Below are 20,904 nucleotides of genomic sequence, written 5' to 3'. Positions count from 1 at the left end.
TAGTTTAATTTAGTAGTATGTGTATAGATAGATCCAAGAAAACCCTAAGAACTTTAATAAAACAAACAAGCACTTGATCAACTTTTAATTATTCAAAAATTAGGCTTATCAATTGATTGATACCATATGGTAATCAATTGGTATCACCCAATCAATTACCCCAATCGATTTGAAAGCCTACTATATGCGACTTCAAGGCCATCAATTGATTGATGATCAATGCCAATCGATTGGTGCAAAGTAATCGATCCTACTCATCGATCACAAATCGTACTATGTTCGACATCTAACTCATTAATCGATTGTTGATTTATGTCAATCGATTGGTGGTCACCAATCAATCACTTAAATCGATTCAAGAACCTTTTGTACTCAATTTTAAGTCCATCAATCAATTAGTGAAAGCATCAATCGATTAGTATCTTTAATCGAGTTGGTTGATTGATTAAACCTATCTATCACGACTTCAAGACCGTTAATTGATTTGCAAAATTGTCAATCGATTGATAGCTTCTATATCCAACCATTTAATTAGCAATCAATTGGTGGTTAGTACCAATCGATTACTAGAGGCAATCGAACCAAGTAATCAATTAAAATCAATCATTTGTTTGATCTCGTTGTCCTAATCGATTGGTGAAATTCACCAATCGATTGGTGTTAACTAAATTGATTGGGTCAATCGATTCCCATCGATTCTGTTCTCAAACTTAGGTCTATTAATCGATTACCCAACTAAGGTAATCGATTACACCATCACGATTTGACCTAAAAACATATCAAGCACGACGGTTCTTTTTGAAGATGGCGACGGTTCACCACTATTCTTCATGTTCTTTATGGAAATCATGAAAAACCTAGAAGATCAAGTCTTTCCTAGGTTTTCTTTGCTCGATCTTCGATGATCAAACATTGGTTTATGCATAAAACATTGAAAATGATGAAAAATCTTACTTTATTGCCATGAAAAATAATGAAACAGAACCTATATGGTTCTAATACTAATTGATAGAAGTTGTTATTTTCTAAACCTCATGAATTCTAAAACCCTAAAAGAAATACAACATGCATCTAGTTTCATCAAAAACATGGAAAGACAAGATAAAAGCATAAACAATGACAATGACAAAGGAACCTTATTGAAAAATCATTGTCATGTAGCATCGTCTAAATAATCCCTGTGCAAAAAGATGAAGTAGAAGCAAGAGGAAGATCTTCCAAGGGGATTAGGGTGACCACACCTAAACCCTTCGTCAATGGGGAATGAAGAGATATCAAGATCATACCTAAACCCTTAGGGATCAATCCTTTATATATAGGATCCGATCCATTATCAGTCCATGGAAAATAACAGACCGAACTAAAAGGATCTACATATTCAACCCACATCTAATAATTTGAAATCTAATAACCTCAAGTTAGATCACTTAAACGAGTTTGATTCGCATTCAAATACACAAATTACATTTAGCCTGTCATAAAGAGATTAAATCCAACAAGTTTTTCTTGTTGTTAATGGTTGTTTTGATGAGTAAATTCAAAAATTATCTACGTCATTGTTGGTGCAATATTCCCTAGGCCAAGGTTGACCTGGTTGATTGAGCTTGAATTGGTTCAAGCTTGAGTCTTGATGTTTGGATTTCGATGTTTGACAATACATGTAGACAACACATGGAGATTGCAGGTGTCATTGTTCATGTGGGAAGATTGTGAAGGAGAGTCAAGTAGGTCAAGGTTGACCGGATACTTGACTGGAAAATCCTGATGAGTGAAACCAGGTGAAAGACCTAGTAAGTGAAACTAGGCAGTTGTGAAATCTTGGTAAGTGAAGCCAGTTGAAAGTCCTAGTGAGTGAAGCTAGGCAGAAGAAAATCCTAGTGAGTGAAGCCAGGTGAAAGTCCTAGTGAGTGAAGTTAGGCAGAAGAAAATCCTGGTGAGTGAAGCCATGTGAAAGACCTAGTGAGTGAAGCTAGGCAGTTGGGAAATCCTAGTGAGTGAAGCTAGGTGAAAGTCCTGGTGAGTGAAGCCAGGCAGTTGGGAAGTCCTAGTGAGTGAAGCTAGGCAACAAGGAAAGTCCTGGTGAGTGAAGCCAGACAGAGGAGAAGTCCTAGTGAGTGAAGCTAGGCAGAAGGGAAGTCCTGGTGAGTGAAGCCAGGCACAGGAAATCCAGATTGATCAAGGTTGATCAGACGTCTGGTGTTGGAAAGACCAAGTAGGTCAAAGGGATTGACCGGATACTTGGTACGAGAAAATCCAGATGGGTCAAGGTTGACCGGACATCTGGTGGAAGTCCAAGTGGGTCATGGAGGACCGGACACTTGGCACGAGGAGATAAGTCCAAGTAGGTCAAGGATGACCGGACACTTGGCACGAGGAGAAAAGTCCAAGTGGGCAAAATGGATTGACCGGACACTTGGTGAGAGAGTCCTAGCAGGTCGAGGGTGACAAGATGCTAGGCATGATGTACCAACAGGTCATGGTTGACCGGATGTTGGTTTAGGGGATTTTGGATTTGGTTTTGGGCAAAAACCTTAAGCTGGATCGATCAGCCGATCGATTGGCTCATGCCCAATCGATCGGCTGATCGATTAGGTGAGTCCCCGCGACAAGCCTCCTCCCAATCGGTCAGTGGATCGATTGGGAGAAGCTCGCGATCGCACAGAATGGCTCTGGATCAATCGGCCGATCGATTCAGAGCCTCCAATCTATCGGTTGATCGATTGGGAGTCGCGATTCTGTGCGATAAGCCCTGGATTAATCGGCCGATCGATCCAAACGATTCCCGACAGCACAGAGGCGCTCTGGATCGATCGACCGATCGATCCAAAGCCTCCCCAATCGATTGAGAGCAATCCAATCGATTGGGATTCGACCGTTGGCGCTGGATAAAGACATTGGCGTGCGATTTCGTCGATAGAACTTCCACGGCTTCGATCCTTCTCTTCAGCGATCTTCACAGCGTCTCCACATAGTTCTCACTGCCAAATCTTGAAGGTTCTTGGAGGCATTTCCAAGTCCAAAGGCGGATCTACAGTAAGAAGAAGAAGCTAGGGTTAGAGTTTCTTGTGTAAACCGTGTAAGTTTTCTCTTGTATTTGCTTCTCTTTGTTTCTTGTTGTATTGAGAGTATTGTAGGGCTTCTCCGCCTTCGGTAGTTACCGAAAAGGAGTGTTTTCATAGTGGAGGGTGCATGAGTGTGTGGATCCTTGGATTAGTCACCTCTTCTTTAGGTGGATACCAAGTAAATCCCTTGAGTTAGCATTGTGTGTTTGTTTTCTTGTATTTCCACTGCACATCATCAAAGAAGCAAGCAACGACGAGCACGAGATCGCGCCAAGCTATTCACCCCCTCTCCTCCCCCCTAGCTTAATTTTCGATCCCAAGAGTCATCATTTTCTTTTCAGTGGAATTCAATCACCAGTGTCTTTTGGTGGTTTTGGAAGTATGAGCAGGCACCTGGCCTTAACCGGTTGTCAACTAGTAAGATATTTTATTCTTGAAGATTGCCATTCAGAAACTTTTGTTATAAATTAACATTTGATTGTGTTTGTTGCTATATATATAGTTATTAACAAAAAGAGACTATCTTAATTAGTTATCCATCTTTCAATTTCATCAGATTAATTATATGGTACTTAACTCTCCTTGTTCTTTGTATTCTGTAGAATAAGGTATATGTGATGCAGTAATGGGCTATGCATATAATTTGAGCATGCTAAACCCTTACATGGTTAGTAGTTTTGCTTCTTTTCCTATTTGGATGTCTTTTACCTGAGTTAGGAGTAACTAACAAGCATTGCAGCCCAACTTAAGTGCGTGCATCATAGCTGTTCCAAAGAGCAATGTCAGCAAAAGATCATACTGAGGTCTGACCAACTTTTATCAATGAACTTTTATATCTCAATTTCCAAACTATATATGCAGGTAGGGAAATATTTCTTAAGCATCCATCAAAAAGACTTGGAGGTGCAATGATTAGGCCCTTTCTATAGTCTTTATAGTTTCTGAGTTCACCAAAAAGAAACATATATTGGTATAAACAGGAGGTATTAGAGTTAAAATTTTGTGATCAAATGATACAATGTAACTGTTAAGGTGCTAGTATCAAGTTAAGTTTCCAAACTCTCGAAGAGCATACAGATTTTCATTCGTAAGTAAATTTGCATCTATGATTTAATTTGAAATTATGAAATAACATTTTTATTGTTCTAGAGTGTGCATTTGATATGGTATATATATCATTTTAAACGTGATTTTTCTTATGAATACCGCTAGATTTGCAATTAGAAATATTTATCAAAATATCTTATTATTATTTGATAATTGTTTAATTTTATTTTTTTAATCTGATTTTTTAAATTTTATTTTAATTATATGGATTTTAATATCAGATACCTCATTTGGAACAAGGTCCATTACTCATTCGGTCCATTGCATGAATAAAGGTCCTCTTAATGGTCCTTCCAGAGTGGCTCCAAATATTCTAGAAGGAGATAAAATCATGAAAATATTTATCCTAACATACTGATTGATCAAACACTTAATAAAATATTTTTATATCTATTGAAAATTAACTTTGTTTTTCCCATCACATTTCCCCTCCTCGGTCCCACCTTATTATTTACACTTATGCCCTCTTTCTTTATTTCCTCACCCAAGTTTTGTTTTTTTTAGTTTTATTTCTTTTTATTTGATTGATTTTGTTTTTTTTGTTAACGATTTTTTTTATCAATTTTACTTTTTTATGAGTTTTATTTTTTTAATAATTTTTTTATTATATGTTATACTCTTTGCATTTCATTTTTTCTTAATTTTTTATTGATTTTATTTTTTTTTTAAAACAAAACTAATAAAAAAATGTTGAGGCTGGCAATTAAAAAAAAAAAGAAAGTATAAGCATAAAACGTAAATACAATTAAATTTTGTGATGGAACGTAAGAGGAGAATGTGTCAGGTGGATCAGTTCAAATTTTCTGTCTCTTAAATTTTTCTGTCCTCGTGTTTCCTGTTGATCGGACGGACTAGATTACATCTCAAAGCATCATGGCATCCTTAAGATGTGTGCAGTATCATCATGATGTGTAAGGCATCCTTGGGATATAATCCGGTCCGTTCGATCGACAATGGGACACGGGAATAGAGAAATTTGGGAACAGAGGATTTGAACTCCAAGTGGATGGGAGAAGAGCAGATCCTCTGGTCTGCAAATTATTGATCAAGGATGGTCCATTACATGAGGACCCTTGATTTGGATAGACCCTATCTTTAAATAGGTGGGGTCCATCTAAATCAAAAGTCCACATCAATGAATCATCTATTGATTCATAATTTATGGATTAGAGAATTCCTACTACCATGGGAGAAGTAATTTACCTTCAAAATATCCATATAAATACCAATATTTATAGTCTGTAGGGCCAGTATCATTTTGTCCATGCATCTTATATGCTTATTATCAATGTCATGAATTTTGTGCTGAGGGCATGTATATTACATGATTAATGTTAGGAATTTTGATGTTCTTTGCTCCCTCAAAAGTATCTACAAATAGTAGCACACTGATGGTGAAAACAATTTAGCATTGACTGATAATTAAATTAGCAAATACTAGAAAGTTCATAAATCGATAGTTCTTTTATTTTTGGGGAGTAAACAAACAAGATGCATCATTGTTCAATAGAATTAAAAATTAGTATAGTATATATATCATTTTAAACTAGTAATTTTTTTTCACGGATACCATTAGTTAAAATTAAACCGAGATAATTAGAAGTATATATCAAATTATCTTATTATAATTTGATAGTTGTTTAATTTTTCTTTTTTCAATCATTTTTGTTTTATATTTAATTTTGATTATTTTTTAATATTAGATGTCATCCAAATATCTGAAAAATGTCATTTCAAATACTAAAAAAACAATGAAAGGCAATCATATCAGATAAAATCATTTTGCAAACCTTACATTAATGTGGAGTGAAGAATTATCAAAGTAATTTATCATATTTTTAAATTTTACAACAGATTCAAAATGAAATATCAAAATAATATGCCCAGTAACTCTTGGCACCACAAAGAATGCCACAATTGATCCCGAGGGTAAAAGAAAATTAAAGTTCTACCAATAATTTACTTAATTTCTTCTCTAAAGCATCAATATCTATTTCATAATCAAAAGCTCAATGGTGTACCAAAATCAATATAGTTTAATGGATCCTCATCTAACTTAAAATGATAGCAGCCCACGTTTTCATGATAAAACAAAACAAAATCATCTTCTCTTGGATTGTTCTCGCAAGGTACCAACATTTCTTTTAAGCGATCGTATGGTCGATAAAAGCTCATTCTTTTCATCAGGTACTGAAACAGTAGGCCTAACATCTGGTTCGACGACATTATCATCTTGTTGGGTGTCCATGCACACTGCACCCTTCTGCTTTCGAATTTTTTGCTTAACATAGGTAGCACTTCTGTAAAACCGAAATAGAACTATGTAAGGGCATAATCTTTTACATATCATACTAAATAGTAACAAAATTATGCTATCTGAAATCAATGGTGTAGTAACCTACTAACCTTTTGTACTCTGGATTTGTTGGGTCCAAGGCATACAGATGAGATGTGGACAGAGCTGAGAATCTTGGGTCTTTGCTAACATCAATGTCAGGAATTTTGTCCTCGAGGGCCACTTCCTTTCCTTTCTTGCCTTTAACCTTTGTGCGCTTCATGTTATATCCCTTAGGACCTCTATTAGATCCTTGATCATCCGCCAGCAGCAGCTCCAGCTCAGCTCTGCTAACTTCTTGTTCCTTTTTGATATCTCGCAAAGATCCTTCATCATCCACCTTGTCGTGTCTGGATCTCTTTTTTTTTGGCTCGGCCTTGGTCTTTTTCTTGCTGGTCTTGATGGTTTCAGAATCATTGGGTTCTTCCATGAAGAAATCATCACTCATGTTAGGTGCATCCTCTTTGGTATCATAATCACTGCTATCGTCCTCAGAATGCTTGCATCGGTTCCTCCTAGCCTTTCTTTTCTCACTTTTCTTTTTGAGAACTGTTTCCCAAACTGTTTCTGATTTTCTATCCTTCTTCTCAAGTAACCTCTTACCGAGATCCTCAAGCTCTGTACTGAAGGTGATCTCCATTTCTTCATCATTGCTGTTCTCTTCATCGGAAGCATCTCCAGATTTTAGAGCAGCAGCTCTGTCTTCATGAACTCTCTTACGTTTTTTTAATTTGCTAGGAGATGAAGCTGCTAAATGGTCATTTTCTTCATCTATACTGTCATTTTCGTAATCACTGTCTCCACTAGATGCTAAATACTCATTCAACTCATCAAGCTACCAGAAAATTTATAAAAAAAAAAGATCAATATTAATGAACTGAAAACTAAAACAAAGAAAAACTTTAAAAAACATTGCATGTACATAATAAGATAACAACACAACCCCAATAGGCAATCCAAAAACTCAAGGCTTGAGAAGAAGTCCTTTCTTTATTTTTGTTCCCACACCGATTAAATCTCAGGATGACAAGGATTGAGGTTAACTTCGAATCTTTAAACCTATCATCCATGTGGGTAAATTCCACAAGCTTATCCACTACAATAATAGCTTCAGCTATTTCACCAAATATTTTGACGACGGAAAAGATATATGGCAATCCGCAATGTCAAGCATGATCAACAAGAACTCCTTGCATACTTGTCAATCAAATGATGCTTACATCAAGTAATGCAGCTTTAGTCAAACACTGAATTCAACATTCTCAAAGTCGAATTGAACCTTCAATTATTACTTCATCAAGGTAATATTAGTTAGCTTTCACTCTGATTTGGGATAGATGAGTCGCAAACGATGAGTTTAAAGTTTGTTCAAAAGATATAATTTTTAGAAAAATGATATGCTCAAGGAAAGAATCTCAATAAAATGCTCAAGGATAGACACATAAAATGATGGGACCCACAAAAGTAAAATGGTGGGACATGAATTTATGTGTCTATCCTTGAGCATTTCATTGAGATTTTTTCTTGAGTGTATCATAGCTCTATTTTTTATTTGTCAAAGGAATAAAGAGGTAAACAATCTATCCTTCCACTAAACTCTCGTTCTGATTGAGAGATTGACTTCTCCCTTTAAATGAAACAAGCCCGAAGGCCTACATGTGATAATGAAGAGATTAATGAAGATTGTTATGTATTCACTCCCTAGACAGAAAGTGGTCAGCGCCAAAGTCACTGAGAGAGATGCATTGACAAAGAAAGAAAAATCATCAAGAAGAATGGATATGTCTGCTTACGGGAATGAATTGTCAAAGTTGAACGTAAAAAAAAAAAAGAAAAAAAAAATCTAAACATAACCAAATGTAAAAACATTGGCATAAACTGATCAAGTTATTATCACAATAGTGGCATAATTTGAAAGAAATCAATTCCAAGATACAAGTTTTCTACATGAATCCTGTTTAAGAGAATATTTAACAGTATGGAAATGTAGCTGAATTGATCTTAGCCAAGATAACCAACCTGATCTGGATTGAACTTTCCTCTTAATAATTTTTTACGCTCTGGTTTGTCTTCTTCCCAGGTTAGTTTGACTTTACTGTGTTGTAAAGCTCGAGTTTGGAAATCTGGCCCGTTGTAGCCTGCCGATGCCTGAACAATATAGCAAGAATGTTAACCAAGTTAGTCTGAAATAATCAAATAAATAACCTAAACATAGTAAAAAGTATTCAAACTAAAGTAAGATTTTATGGTGAGAAGTTTACTAGCATCCTCATTGCCTTAGTTATTGTGAAAAGTTTATTAGGATTATCAATGCCTTAGTAATCTTGTAATTACCTTAGTTTTATCACGATAAGTTTACAATAACATTAGTTTCTCTTCTTGTAACTGCTACATAGAAAAGAAAATTGTTCCAGTGCTTTTTTACATGATAGACTGACTACATATAGAAAGTAATTACAAATATGACATGATGAATTCGTCAAATAAAATTCAAAATATAATTAATACCAACTTGAATGTGTTAGTTGTTTTTGTATCCAACATTAAGTATTCATTGACAGCTGATATGACAGAGAAGAACATAGCAAATACCATGTTGAATAAATTGCACGATATCTAAATACTGTTAATTAGTTATCAAGCAACATGAAAATTTCATCGGTCACAATGGTAAAAGCACTTCTATTATGATGCTGTAAGTTTTTTCCTTCTTTATTTTTTTTTTTTTGTTGCCACTTGGAGAAAACAAAGAAAGAGCTTGAGAAGTCTGTTTAGTTTACTGACATATTTTGTCACAGTTAATGCTAGTCAAGAGAGCAGAAAACTTAAAATCCATCTCAGGAAAAACAAGTACCTCTTTGGCTATATCTTGAGGAGGTTGCTTAAAATCCATCGAATTAGGAATGAAGCGCAGATCAAACACATTAGAACTTTCTAGAAACTCGGTACCATCCAGATTATTATAAATATGACTTGCGGTGGCAACAGAATCAAGAATCACCACAGCATAATAGTACCTGCAATGCCATTGAAAGGAAAAAAGCAAAGCAATGCAAAAAATTTAAGATGATATATCATCCACATGAAATGGACTAAAACAATAAAAAAAATTCAAAATCATGTAATAAACTATAACTGCAATATCATTGCAATAAAAATAGCAACACTGATATAGAAAGATCATCAGAAGATATTATCCATATGGCTTCACTATCAACATACAAAATTACAAAAATCATATAATAGTATAATAAATATTCTATAGTTATCGATTAGAGGGTTAGCTGTTATGTTCATCATGTAAAAAAAACTACGTAGCATGATGAGAATGCTAAGATCGATATGTGGAGTTACTAGAAAGGATAATTTTTTAAAAAATTAATATTCAAGAGCAATTAGGTGCAACTTCAATAAATAAATAAATAAACTCCTCCCACCCTCTAGCCACTTGGCGGTCGACTATAAGCAGACTTCGTAATTTACCTCCTTTCACATAACTTGGACAGCTATGAGGAGTGCCTAGGGTGAGCTTTAGCTACAATAAACTTAAAAAAACAGAAAATAAGTTGAGATGGCATGGATATGGTATGGATGTGTTAAAAAACATAACCAGAATGAAAAAAATGCAGATATTTTGGTTATCCACATCTGATTGCTAATATTGTACAAATAATAAGAAGATATGTATTCTTGACAATAGGAGATCATATGACATTTAGCAAAAAAGCAAAAGAAATCATGAAAGTTCAAACAATACTATAGAACAGAAAATCATGAAATAAGACATGTTTTACTAAATTCACCTTAACTTGTTCAACTCATAAGTACGCAGTTTTTCATTGTCGATATCAGAATCATCCTCATCTGAATTACCACTGTCAATTAGAGCAAAAGGTCCACTGACTGCTTCAATTTCCATGCATTTCAACCCAAATTCAGATGGATAGATAGACACTGACAAAACTTGTCCACCCTTTGGGAGACAAGAACTCATGACGACATATAAATCAACAGCCTATATGTTAATGGAGAAATTTTCAGTTATGTTTTACAATAAATATAAAATCCTTAAGCAAACATACATCAAGATTAAATAAGAAAATTTTAAGGCAATCATTGCTAGCTAAATTAAAGATGACTATCAGAACAAAAGTAAACATAACAAACTTTTTTAAGTACAAGAGATAGGAACTAACTAGGATATAAACAAACTGCAATTGAAAAATCAATGGAAAGGCTAAATATGCGAGGATGAAAAAGTGGACTACAACAACAACAACAACAACCAAGCCTTTTCCCACTAAGTGGGGTCGGCTGTATGAATCCTTTTACGCCATTGAGCTCTATCTCCTATTATATCATCATCTATATTTAAATAAATTTTATCTTGTTTTATTGTTGCTAACCAAGTCTTTTTTGGTCTTCCTCTTCCTCGTTTTATATGCATGTTTATCATAGTTTCACATCGCCTAACTGGAGCATTTATTGGTCGTCTAAGTACATGTCCGTACCATCTTAAACGTGTCTCTCTGAGTTTTTCCTCAATAGATGCAACTCCTACTTTCTCTCTAATGCTCTCATTTCTTATTTTGTCCATCCTCGTATGTCCACACATCCACCTTAACATCCTCATCTCTGCAACTCTCATCTTCTGCTCATGTGCTCGAGTCATAGCCCAACATTCAGCTCCATATAACATAGCAGGTCTAACTGCTGTTTTATAGAACTTACCTTTAAGTTTAAGCGGTACTTTACGGTCACATAAAACACTCGACGCTCCCCTCCATTTCACCCATCCTGCTTGTATTCTATGTAAGACATCTCTCTCAATCCCTCCATCATTTTGTAAAAATGATCCTAAATATTTAAATTTCTCGGTTCCAGGCAACTCGTCCTCTCCTATCTTAACAATTGTTTCATTACTTCTAATATTGCTAAACTTAAATTCCATATATTCCGTCTTTAATCTACTAAGCTTAAAACCTTTCCCTTCTAGTGTTTCCCTCCAAGATTCTAGCTTAGCATTTACTCCTTCACGTGTCTCATCTACCAAAATAATATCATCTGCAAATAACATGCAAAAACTCTCTACTGGGCACTAGTTCAAGTTCCCTAATTGTCCATTTGGATTTGAATTTGATTTATAATGCATCAAAAGTTGTTCAAGTTTCACCAAACATGCTAACATACGTTATCACAGAGCATATCTTATTTATTAATGGGAAATCAGTATACAATGTCAGATTCTTTCGATTATAATTTCTAAAACTAACTAAATAATGAGTACAAACTATAGGAAAAATTAAGTCATAACTACTCATATACGAGAAAAATGATTGAGCAAAATAAGTACTATATTTCATATGATATTATCTTAAGCCACAAAATAAGCCCTTTATACAACGAACAAGCTACCATCATGTAGAAAAACAAATGCATACTAAAAAGCAACAAGATATATCAATTGAAGTTCCATAACGTACCTTAATATGATCCCAATCCATATTTACAACAGCGAGTCTATTAGTTTCATTATCGATTATAGGTGTATCCTCATGACTAGCCAATAGATACTTCCAAATGTCACTATTCACTGAGCGCTGTACAAAAAAATAGATAAATCACAGTTAGACTACTGCTAAAATAATATATTTCACTCTGTTTCCTAACAATATAAAAGTGTGATACCAGTAAGCCTTCCAAATAAAACAAGGGAAATCACAATGGAAGACTAACAGAAAATTACTACCTAGCAATCGTTAGAATGTGAATTTAGAAAGACCATCTAAAATCACATATTTAGAAACTTTAATAAAGGAAGGTAACAAATATTAAATAAGTATACTAAATAAATTGAAATAAAAAGTAGAACATACTTGAATTGTGAATCCTACATAACAAAAAAGAAAAAAGAAATATTAAAATAATACTAACATCATCGTCTTCAGTGTCTTCATCTTCCGACGAACTATCCTCATGGCTACTAAAATCAGAACGATTCAACTCCTCTTCATCATCAACATCACTGCTCTTAACTGCTTGCTCCGCTGAAACATCTGTCTCGGAATCGATACCGTCACTACCTTCCTTCACAGGCTCCCGCTGCTTCTGTTGCTCCCCATCCTCCTCCTGATTGAGATAGTAATGGAGAAGAGGATTCACAGATTTCTTCTTACGCTTCCCTCTCTTGTCGACGGGAGCATCAGAAGCCTCGAATTTCTTGTCCGAGAACATATGGGTGAAGCGGGAGTCAATTTCAACCTTCGATTCACGCTTCGGCATCCGCTGGAACCGGGGATCGTAGTGCACCGACGCGAATCGGGAATCCGTGGTGCGTTTGTTATTGGTCCCATTCTTGGCGTTGCCGTTCTTCCTCTGCTTTCCTGTCGGAGGCATCGAAGAAGACGACGCCTGAAGCCGTTGCTCCTTCTTCTTCCTTTTCTTCTCGCCGGCGCCGTTCTTCATGGCGGAAGGCTTTGCTTTGCGTCGGCGGACTTGAGATGACTCAGATTGCAAGCTAGGGTTTTTTAGGGCACCGCAGCTTTGTTTATTTGTTTTGGCTGTTTCTATTTGAGAATTTATAGCAACCGTCGCAACTTCTTTAAGTTTTGATGATACTTGACTTTTTCCTGCCCAAACAAATAACAATATAAAAAATTAGATAATTATATAATTAGAAAATATCTTTTATTTTTTAAAAATACCTCATCTAATTTTTTATTTTTTTAATAATCCAAGTATCGAGTTTTAAATCGAAAAATATAACTAAATCTTGACAGCTAACATCACAAGTAATACAAGAATTCGTAGAATGTATTTGATATATATAACATTTATTATATGATTATCAAGTAGTCACATAATTAAATTTATGAGAAATAAAAAATAATCAAATGTTATTTTATTTAATTTAGATAATATAATAAAAAATTATTTGTTTGAAAGTTTTAATGAATAACTTAGTTTAATATTTTATTATATTATCTGATCCGATGGTAAGGTCAGACCCCGCTCTGCAAAAGGTTACTGCCATGCTAGAGGTCAAAGTCACGGTGGTCACGGGTCTCCTGTCATCGTCCGATCGGGCAACCCACTTGCCCAATCGGAATAAGGAATGTTTGATTCGACATTATCACAGCTCGGCCACACACCGAGCTTCCGACGCTCAGAGAACCAAAGTAGCGGCAAAATAGAAGCCGAGCGGCTATCCTTCTCAGACTTACATCAGGTCTCGGAACCAGCATACGACTTTTAAGCACGACCTCCCATTCGTCGCAATAAGGAGCCCGAGCGACGGATAGACGGCCGAGTGACCATTCCGCTCGGCCCGAAGACGTCAAGACAGCAGGACGGTCGGGTGATCCCCCCGCTCAGCTCCAGAACAAACAAATTAGGGATCCTGCGACATCCTTTTGGGAACCCGTGCCATCGACAGACGACATGGTTGGCGACATGGACAGGCAGAGGGTCATACGGCGGAAGCTTCCACTGTCATGTCAAAGATATACTCGAGTCATTGTGGTATGGTGTCAGAGACGCTTTCCTAACATGTCTTTTCAGGGGAAGCCTTAAGAAGCACACACTCATTGAGAAGTGTGCACGCGCTCCCTCGTAGCCCTGTATAAAGGACCCCAAGCTTCAACGGAGGTATGCATAATCTCTATTGTAGCTACAGTTACTCTGCCACTTTGCTTCCTCGTTTCTTCTACATCTTCAGTGGTTGACTTGAGCGTCGGAGGATCATCGCCGGGGAACCCCTCCTTGGCTCTCGGCACTGACGTTGTTGTGGTTACAGGTTTCACTAACGCGAAGTCCACCAGCGGTCAACAGGAGTGTCACGTCCCCAGCATCCATCGCCTCGACTCTTGGACATGATCAAATTTGGCGCCATCTGTGGGAACGCACCTGCATCAGAGCCGAGAAAATGGAAGAAGCTGGATGACTTCACACCGTGACGCTCACTCAAGAAGAACTTGATATGCTCGTGCAAGCTCGAGCAGCCAAAATAGTCGAGCAGCAACAGCAGAAGGCGCTGGCTGATCGGCTGGCACAACAGGCCACATCAGCGTCAGGAGGCCGAGCGACGCAGGAGGACCGACCGAAACAACTCTCAATTTAGGGACAAAACAGAGGGCCAACCGGCACCCATGGAGAGACACCGCCCGCCCCAATACCATTCTACCGGGCTTTGTTCAAGACGCCCTCGAAAATTGCACAGGCGAATCAAGAGCGAAGATCTTCTTCAGATGAAGCACCCGTTCGGGACGCCCGAAAGGGAAAGGCACCTCAAGGCGACAGATCCCTCGAACTGATCAATCGCCGGTTCTCCGAAGCGATACTGCAGGACCCTTTGCCAAGACACTACGCTCCATTAGCTAATGGAGAATACAACGAGTCGACCGATCCAGACGACCATTTAGGCAAGTTCGACAACGCGGCCACCCTTTACCAATACACAAATGGGGTGAAGTGTCGGGTCTTCCTTACCATGCTCTCCGACTCGGCACAGTGATGGATCAGGAGACTGCCGGACGGATCGATACAAAGCTTCAAGAATTTTCGAACAGCTTTCCTACATCATTTTGTGAGCAGCCGGCGCTACCAGAAGACGAGCATCAGCTTATTTTCTTTGAAGCAAGGACCAAGAGAAGCTCTCCGGGCGTACATCCAATGATTTAATCAGGTAGCTATGAATATCCCCTCATCTGAGACCATGATGAATACCTTCACCCAAGGGCTCGTAGAGGGAGACTTCTTCCGGTCACTCATCAGGAAGCCGCCACCGTGACTATGACCATATGCTCAAGAAGACTAATGAGTATATAAACGTGGAGGAGGCCCAGGCAGCCAAAAGGAAGGAGGCACCAGTTGAACTCTCGGTGCCAACCGAATAGCAATCGTCGAGTGGCCACCAACCACCGAATGGGCCAAGATCTGAGGATCGGCTTCACCAGGAAACGAGGGCGCACGTCGTGCAACATGTGGCTTTCGATCGGCCAAAGGCATCGAAAGGCAAGGTATGGACACCCATCAGTCGATGTCGCACAATACACGTGACTGCTGTGGTCAGACGCCAATCACCAGACCAGCCCCAAGGGGCTATCGTCGTCGATCGCCCTCTCCCGACCGACGGCACATGCATCAATCCACCGGACGGTGAGAGGGTGCGAGAAGGTCACCCAAGCGACAACGCCACCATCAGTAGTCCGCCATCGACCATCCGCTAGCCTCCCGTGAACGAAATAGGTCGTCTGCTCGAGAAGAGGAAAATAGAAGCAATACCGCTAGAGGAGAAATAAGCATCATCATCGACGGACCGACCAGCGGTGACTCTAATCGAGCCAGGAAGTCATACGCTCGCCAGTTGGAGATACATGCAGTGGGATGCAGTCGAGAAAAGGCAAGTGGACCTGAGATCAGCTTCGGGCCCCGGGACCTTGAAGAAGTAGAAGTCCCGCGCGACGATGTCCTCATCATCCAAGCGGTAATCGCTAACTATACTATCCATCGAGTTTTTATTGACATAGGGAGCTCGATAAATATAATCTTCAAGAAGGCTTTCAATCAGCTCCAGATTGACCAAAGCGAGCTACTTCCAGTGATGACCCCACTATATGGATTCACTGGCAACGAGGTACAGCCGATCGGCCAAACTAAATTGGCCATATTGCTGGGAGAGGAGCCATTTAGGAGGACCACAACCACAAACTTCATCGTGGTAGATGCCCCCTCAGCCTACAACGTCATCTTGGGCCGACCGACCCTCAATGAGTTCCGAGCAGTAGTTTCAACCTACTGCCAAAAGATCAAGTTCCCGGTAGACGACCGGGTTGAAGAAGTCAGAGGCGACCAACTAGTCGCTCGGCGCTGCTACGTTGAGATGGTCAAGACCGAGGCCAGATCCACTCGAAAGACTCCCAAACTAGAGGTAAGCGTCATCATTGAAAACCCACCTACTCTAGTTTATGAGGAGAAAGAGGAAGTGCAAATCTATCCTCGCCGAGCAGAAGCAACAACTTTCATAGCGTCCGGCCTAAAAGCTGAACAGAAGGCGGAGTTGATTGCCTGTCTCCAGCAAAACCATGACGTGTTTGCGTGGTTGACGCACGAGCTCCCCGGGATTTCCCCGAGCATTGTGCAACACCAACTCCACGTCCGATCGGACACTTTTCCGGTAAAACAAAGAAAGAGAGACTTTAGCGCCGAGCAAAATTTGATCATCCGGGCGGAAGTAGAGAAACTGCTGGAGGCCGGCCATGTGCGGGGAGTTCAATTCCTGAGATGGCTCGTGAATGTAGTATTGGTCTCGAAGCCGGGTAACAAGTGGCGAGTCTGCATTGACTTCCGGGACCTCAACAAGGCATGCCCAAAAGACTTCTACCCGCTGCCTCGGATTGATTAGATGGTAGACTCCACTGCTGGGTGCGAGCTGATATGCATGTTGGACGTGTATCAAGGGTACCACCAAGTGTCGCTCGCCCGGGAAGATCAAGAAAAGGTCAGCTTTATTACGGCTGATGGCACGTATTGTTATAATGTCATGCTGTTCAGATTGAAGAACGCCGGAGCCACCTATCAAAGGCTGATGAACAAAGTATTCTGACGGCAGATCGGCCGCAACTTAGAGGTATACGTCGACGACATATTAATCAAATCCCTTTGAGCAGCTGATTTATATGCAGATATCAAGGAGACCTGCCAGACACTTAGAGCGTACGGGATCAAGCTGAATCCAAACAAGTGTCTATTCAGCGCGAAAAGTGGACGATCCAACAATTGGTATCAGAACGGGGTCACTTTGATTTGGTGCAACCACCAATCAAGTATTGTAGTGATTTTCAGTTTTTCGAAGTCGATCGGAATCAGTATTATTGCTGCCTTCTGATATAGTTTTTTCGTAATCGAATTTTTCTCAAAGTTGGTGCAACACCACTCAAGTTCGCGTGTTTAGTTTTTTTTAACCCGTACTACTAAATCCAAGACCTAGTCTTGGAACCTTTATTGTTTATCTTTCTGTGTGCAAGATTCATTTTTCAAATGGCCCATCAAGAAGGCTACAGCATAGCCCGACCTCCGCTCTTCACCGGCGAAGATTTCAGCTACTGGAAAGGCCAAATAGAGTCATACCTCCAAACCCAGTTCGAGATGTGGATGATCGTCAAGACTGGGATCTCGCTTCCACTCGACGATTCGGGAAAATCAGTTTCGTGTGAGAACTGGGACGCAAGTATAATAAAAAAGGTCGAAGCCAACGCCAAAGCGACTTGCACCCTCCAATGCAAATTAACGAAGGAGGAGCTGAACCGCGTCGGCCCGTTCTCGAGCGCTAAAGAATTGTGGGAAAAGCTGATCAAGTTGCATGAGGGCATGTCCGACACAAAGGTAAGTAAGCGTGACTTACTATTTAATAAATTATATAACATTAAAATACAGGAAGGTGAGACGGCTAGCCAGCTTCATGCCCGTATATAAGATCTGCTCAACGGACTCCACGCAATCAGACAAAAAGTGGAGAACAACGACGTCCAAAGGTACGCCCTAAATGTCTTTCCGAGAAATACCTTGTGGACATCCATGGTAGATGCTTACAAGGTATCCAAGGATTTATCTTTAATTAAACTTGATGAATTATTTTCTGAATTTAAATTATATGAACAAATTAACACTCAATCGTCCGAGAAGGGTATAGCTTTGATTGTAGGTACAAGCAGAGCGCGCGAACCAAAAGCAAGACGCAGAATCAAACCGGAGTCTGAAGAAGAGCCAGACTCAGATGATGACAACGACAAGATCACAACCAAACTCGTCAACTTGGTAAGAAAGCTCTACAAAAAGAAGAAGGACTTCAACAAGAAGGACATCAAGAAGGTGATCCCGTCCAAGGAGGTTCAACTAAATTCAAAGGTGAAGTTCGAAGTAACCTGCTACGGCTGCAACCAAAAGGGATATATCAAAGCCAACTGTCCGAATCAAAAGGATGCAAAGAAGCAAAGAAAGAAGAAAGCTTTGAAGGCAACTTGGGATGAGTCCTCATCAGAAGAGATCGATGAAGAGCTCGAACAGGCGAGCTTACCTTGCACTGACGGCCTGAGACCAAATCAACGAATCTAAAAGCGAGGACAAATCAGAAGTAGAATCAGAGAGAAGTCACGGATCCGTATCCATTTTCAAACGGCCTAACCCCGATATAAGTAATTCTCGGTTACATAACTAGTCAATTATCTTATGGGTAAATTAGCTAAATCTAATGTTTAGATCAAATCACTTCTAAAGGAGGTAACAACCCTTAAAGAAGTGACTAACTCTGAATCCTTGACTGACCCTATTCAGACTGAAACCTCAACTCAAATCCAAAAGCTTCAGGAGAAGAATTCCAGCCTGAAAACTCAAGTCAAGGATTTGAAGATCACGTTGGAACGGTTTACACTAGGTTCCAAGAATCTTGATTTGATTCTTGGAAAACAAAAGGTCGTATACAATTGATCCGGACTAGGATTTAGGACAAAAAAGAAATACCGTTCATATATATCTCTTGTTAATAGAACAAACAAGAAACTAGTCCAAGCATGGGTCCCCAAGTCAAACTTGGTTAATCAAGTTGAACTTGGTCAATATTGGATCCCGAAGGATCAAGTCCATTACCTTGATAGACTATATCGAGGCTATAATCTAGGGGGAGCCAATAGAATGACCATTGTTAGAACTATTTGATGAATGTTTTGTTTCCTCTGCTTTCATTATATGCTTAGATTAGGATAGATTAAGGACACATGCGTAATTTACACTTGATTGGTTAGTCCTAGGAGTTTCAAAAAGGAAAATTAAATATATAATCTCTTTGAGTGGCTTTGTCTAGAAGTGGTGGATGATCTCATACCCAAGAAGACCTAGTGCCTCGCCACAACCTGAAAACTAATCTTTAAAATGTGTATTTAATTGACCAATTGAAAAACCTGAGTCTAACTCAAATTTAAATTAATCCTTAGACATAATATAAATCAAAGATAAAATTAACCATCTCACAAAATTCATAAGGTTCCCTGATTGATAATTTAGAAATGGGCGAGATGGACCTAGGTAAAATTTAGAATTGAATTAAAATAATCTTAAATTAATAAGCAAATAAATTAATTGTAACCTAATTAAATCAATTTCATTTTAATTAAATAATTTTAACTTAATTAATTAAATCATTTTAACTTAATCACTTAAATTATTTTAACTTAATCACTTAAATAATTTTATAATTTTAACTTAATTAATTAAATAATTGTAACTTAATCACTTAAATTATTTTAACTTAATCACTTAAATTATTTAACTTAATCACTTAAATTATTTTAGCTTAATTAATTAAATAATTTTTAAATAATTTTAAATTAATTAATTGTAACTTAATCAATAAAATCAATAAAATCAATAAATCAATTTAAGTCAATTAAGATTACTAAATAAGTTAAATCTAACCAATTAACTAACTTAACCGAATTAATCAACTCAAAATATCCATCTCATGATCACCCATATTCTTCATGCTTGATAATCTAGACTGGTGAGATGGAATATTAAGAAATTAATTTCAATCAAACTATCTACTGAATTTGTCAATTGAACTAAATCAAATACTTTATGTGTAGGAACATAAAGATTTGGATCAATGGATGTTGGATAGTGGCTGCTCCAGGCACATGACTGGAGATAGATTGAAATTCACTAAGTTGAAACTCAAGAATCTAGGGTCAGTTGCATTCGGCAACGACGGAACCCTTAAGGTAATCGAAACAGGTAACATCCAATTAAGTTTCGATTTTTATATTCGAAAAGTCTTACTGGTTAATCAATTTAATTTTAATTTACTTAGTATCAGTCAGTTATGTGACTCAAGATACTTAGTCACATTTTCAAAATCTGAGTGCTTAATTAAAAATATTGAAAATCCTTAAATCACATAAGGGAATAAGAAGGAAAAATATTTATACAATTGACCTATCATCCTCTTCACTAAAATGTCTATTGACACAATAAGAGGAGACTGAGTTGTGGCACAGAAGACTGGGTCACACTCATACTAGACTCATTTCAAAAATGAGTCAAAATGACTTAGTTAGAGGTTTGCCCAAACTAAAATTTATAGATAATTCAATTTGTATTGCTTGTCAACAAGGTAAACAAACCAAGTCAACCCACAAGCTAACCAACTTAAGTAGAATTAACTCAATACTTGAACTTTTACACTTAAACCTTTTTTATTCACATGGGGCTAAGTCACTAAGCAAAAATCAATATTGCTTAGTAATAATTGATGATCACTCAAGGTTTACTTAGGTAAAATTTCTAAAATCTAAAGATGAAACCTATGAAATCTTTCAAACTTATTGTAACTTAGTATAAAATGAAAAA

At 38.0% G+C, this 20,904-nt stretch overlaps 1 protein-coding gene across 1 annotated transcript; it reads right to left on the bottom strand.

The window, feature by feature from the left end:
• Positions 1-6,136: 6,136 nt before the first annotated feature.
• LOC122027056 (pre-rRNA-processing protein esf1-like) lies at positions 6,137-13,069 on the bottom strand. Its single transcript, XM_042585861.1, has 7 exons — positions 12,439-13,069; positions 11,988-12,104; positions 10,308-10,519; positions 9,359-9,521; positions 8,524-8,652; positions 6,576-7,339; positions 6,137-6,469 (listed from the first exon to the last, which is right to left on the bottom strand). Exons 1-7 carry the CDS (start codon positions 12,967-12,969, stop codon positions 6,271-6,273), a joined length of 2,115 nt encoding a protein of 704 aa, XP_042441795.1. The 5' UTR covers positions 12,970-13,069; the 3' UTR covers positions 6,137-6,270.
• Between the last annotated feature and the right edge of the window lie 7,835 nt (positions 13,070-20,904).

Source organism: Zingiber officinale, chromosome 10A, assembly GCF_018446385.1.
Source record: "Zingiber officinale cultivar Zhangliang chromosome 10A, Zo_v1.1, whole genome shotgun sequence".
Lineage (NCBI taxonomy): Eukaryota > Viridiplantae > Streptophyta > Magnoliopsida > Zingiberales > Zingiberaceae > Zingiber > Zingiber officinale.
Note: the sequence above shows the minus strand (reverse complement) of the source record. Positions and strands in the feature narration are given on the sequence as shown.

Bases quoted from the DNA above. Each gene is read 5' to 3' on its own strand.
- LOC122027056 (XM_042585861.1), bottom strand. From the start codon at position 12,969: ATGAAGAACGGCGCCGGCGAGAAGAAAAGGAAGAAGAAGGAGCAACGG. The intron at 10,520-11,987 runs GTACGTTATGGA...ATTAACATATAG, and splicing joins TGGATTGGGATCATATTAAG to GCTGTTGATTTATATGTCGT. The intron at 6,470-6,575 runs GTTAGTAGGTTA...TCGGTTTTACAG, and splicing joins ACAAATCCAGAGTACAAAAG to AAGTGCTACCTATGTTAAGC.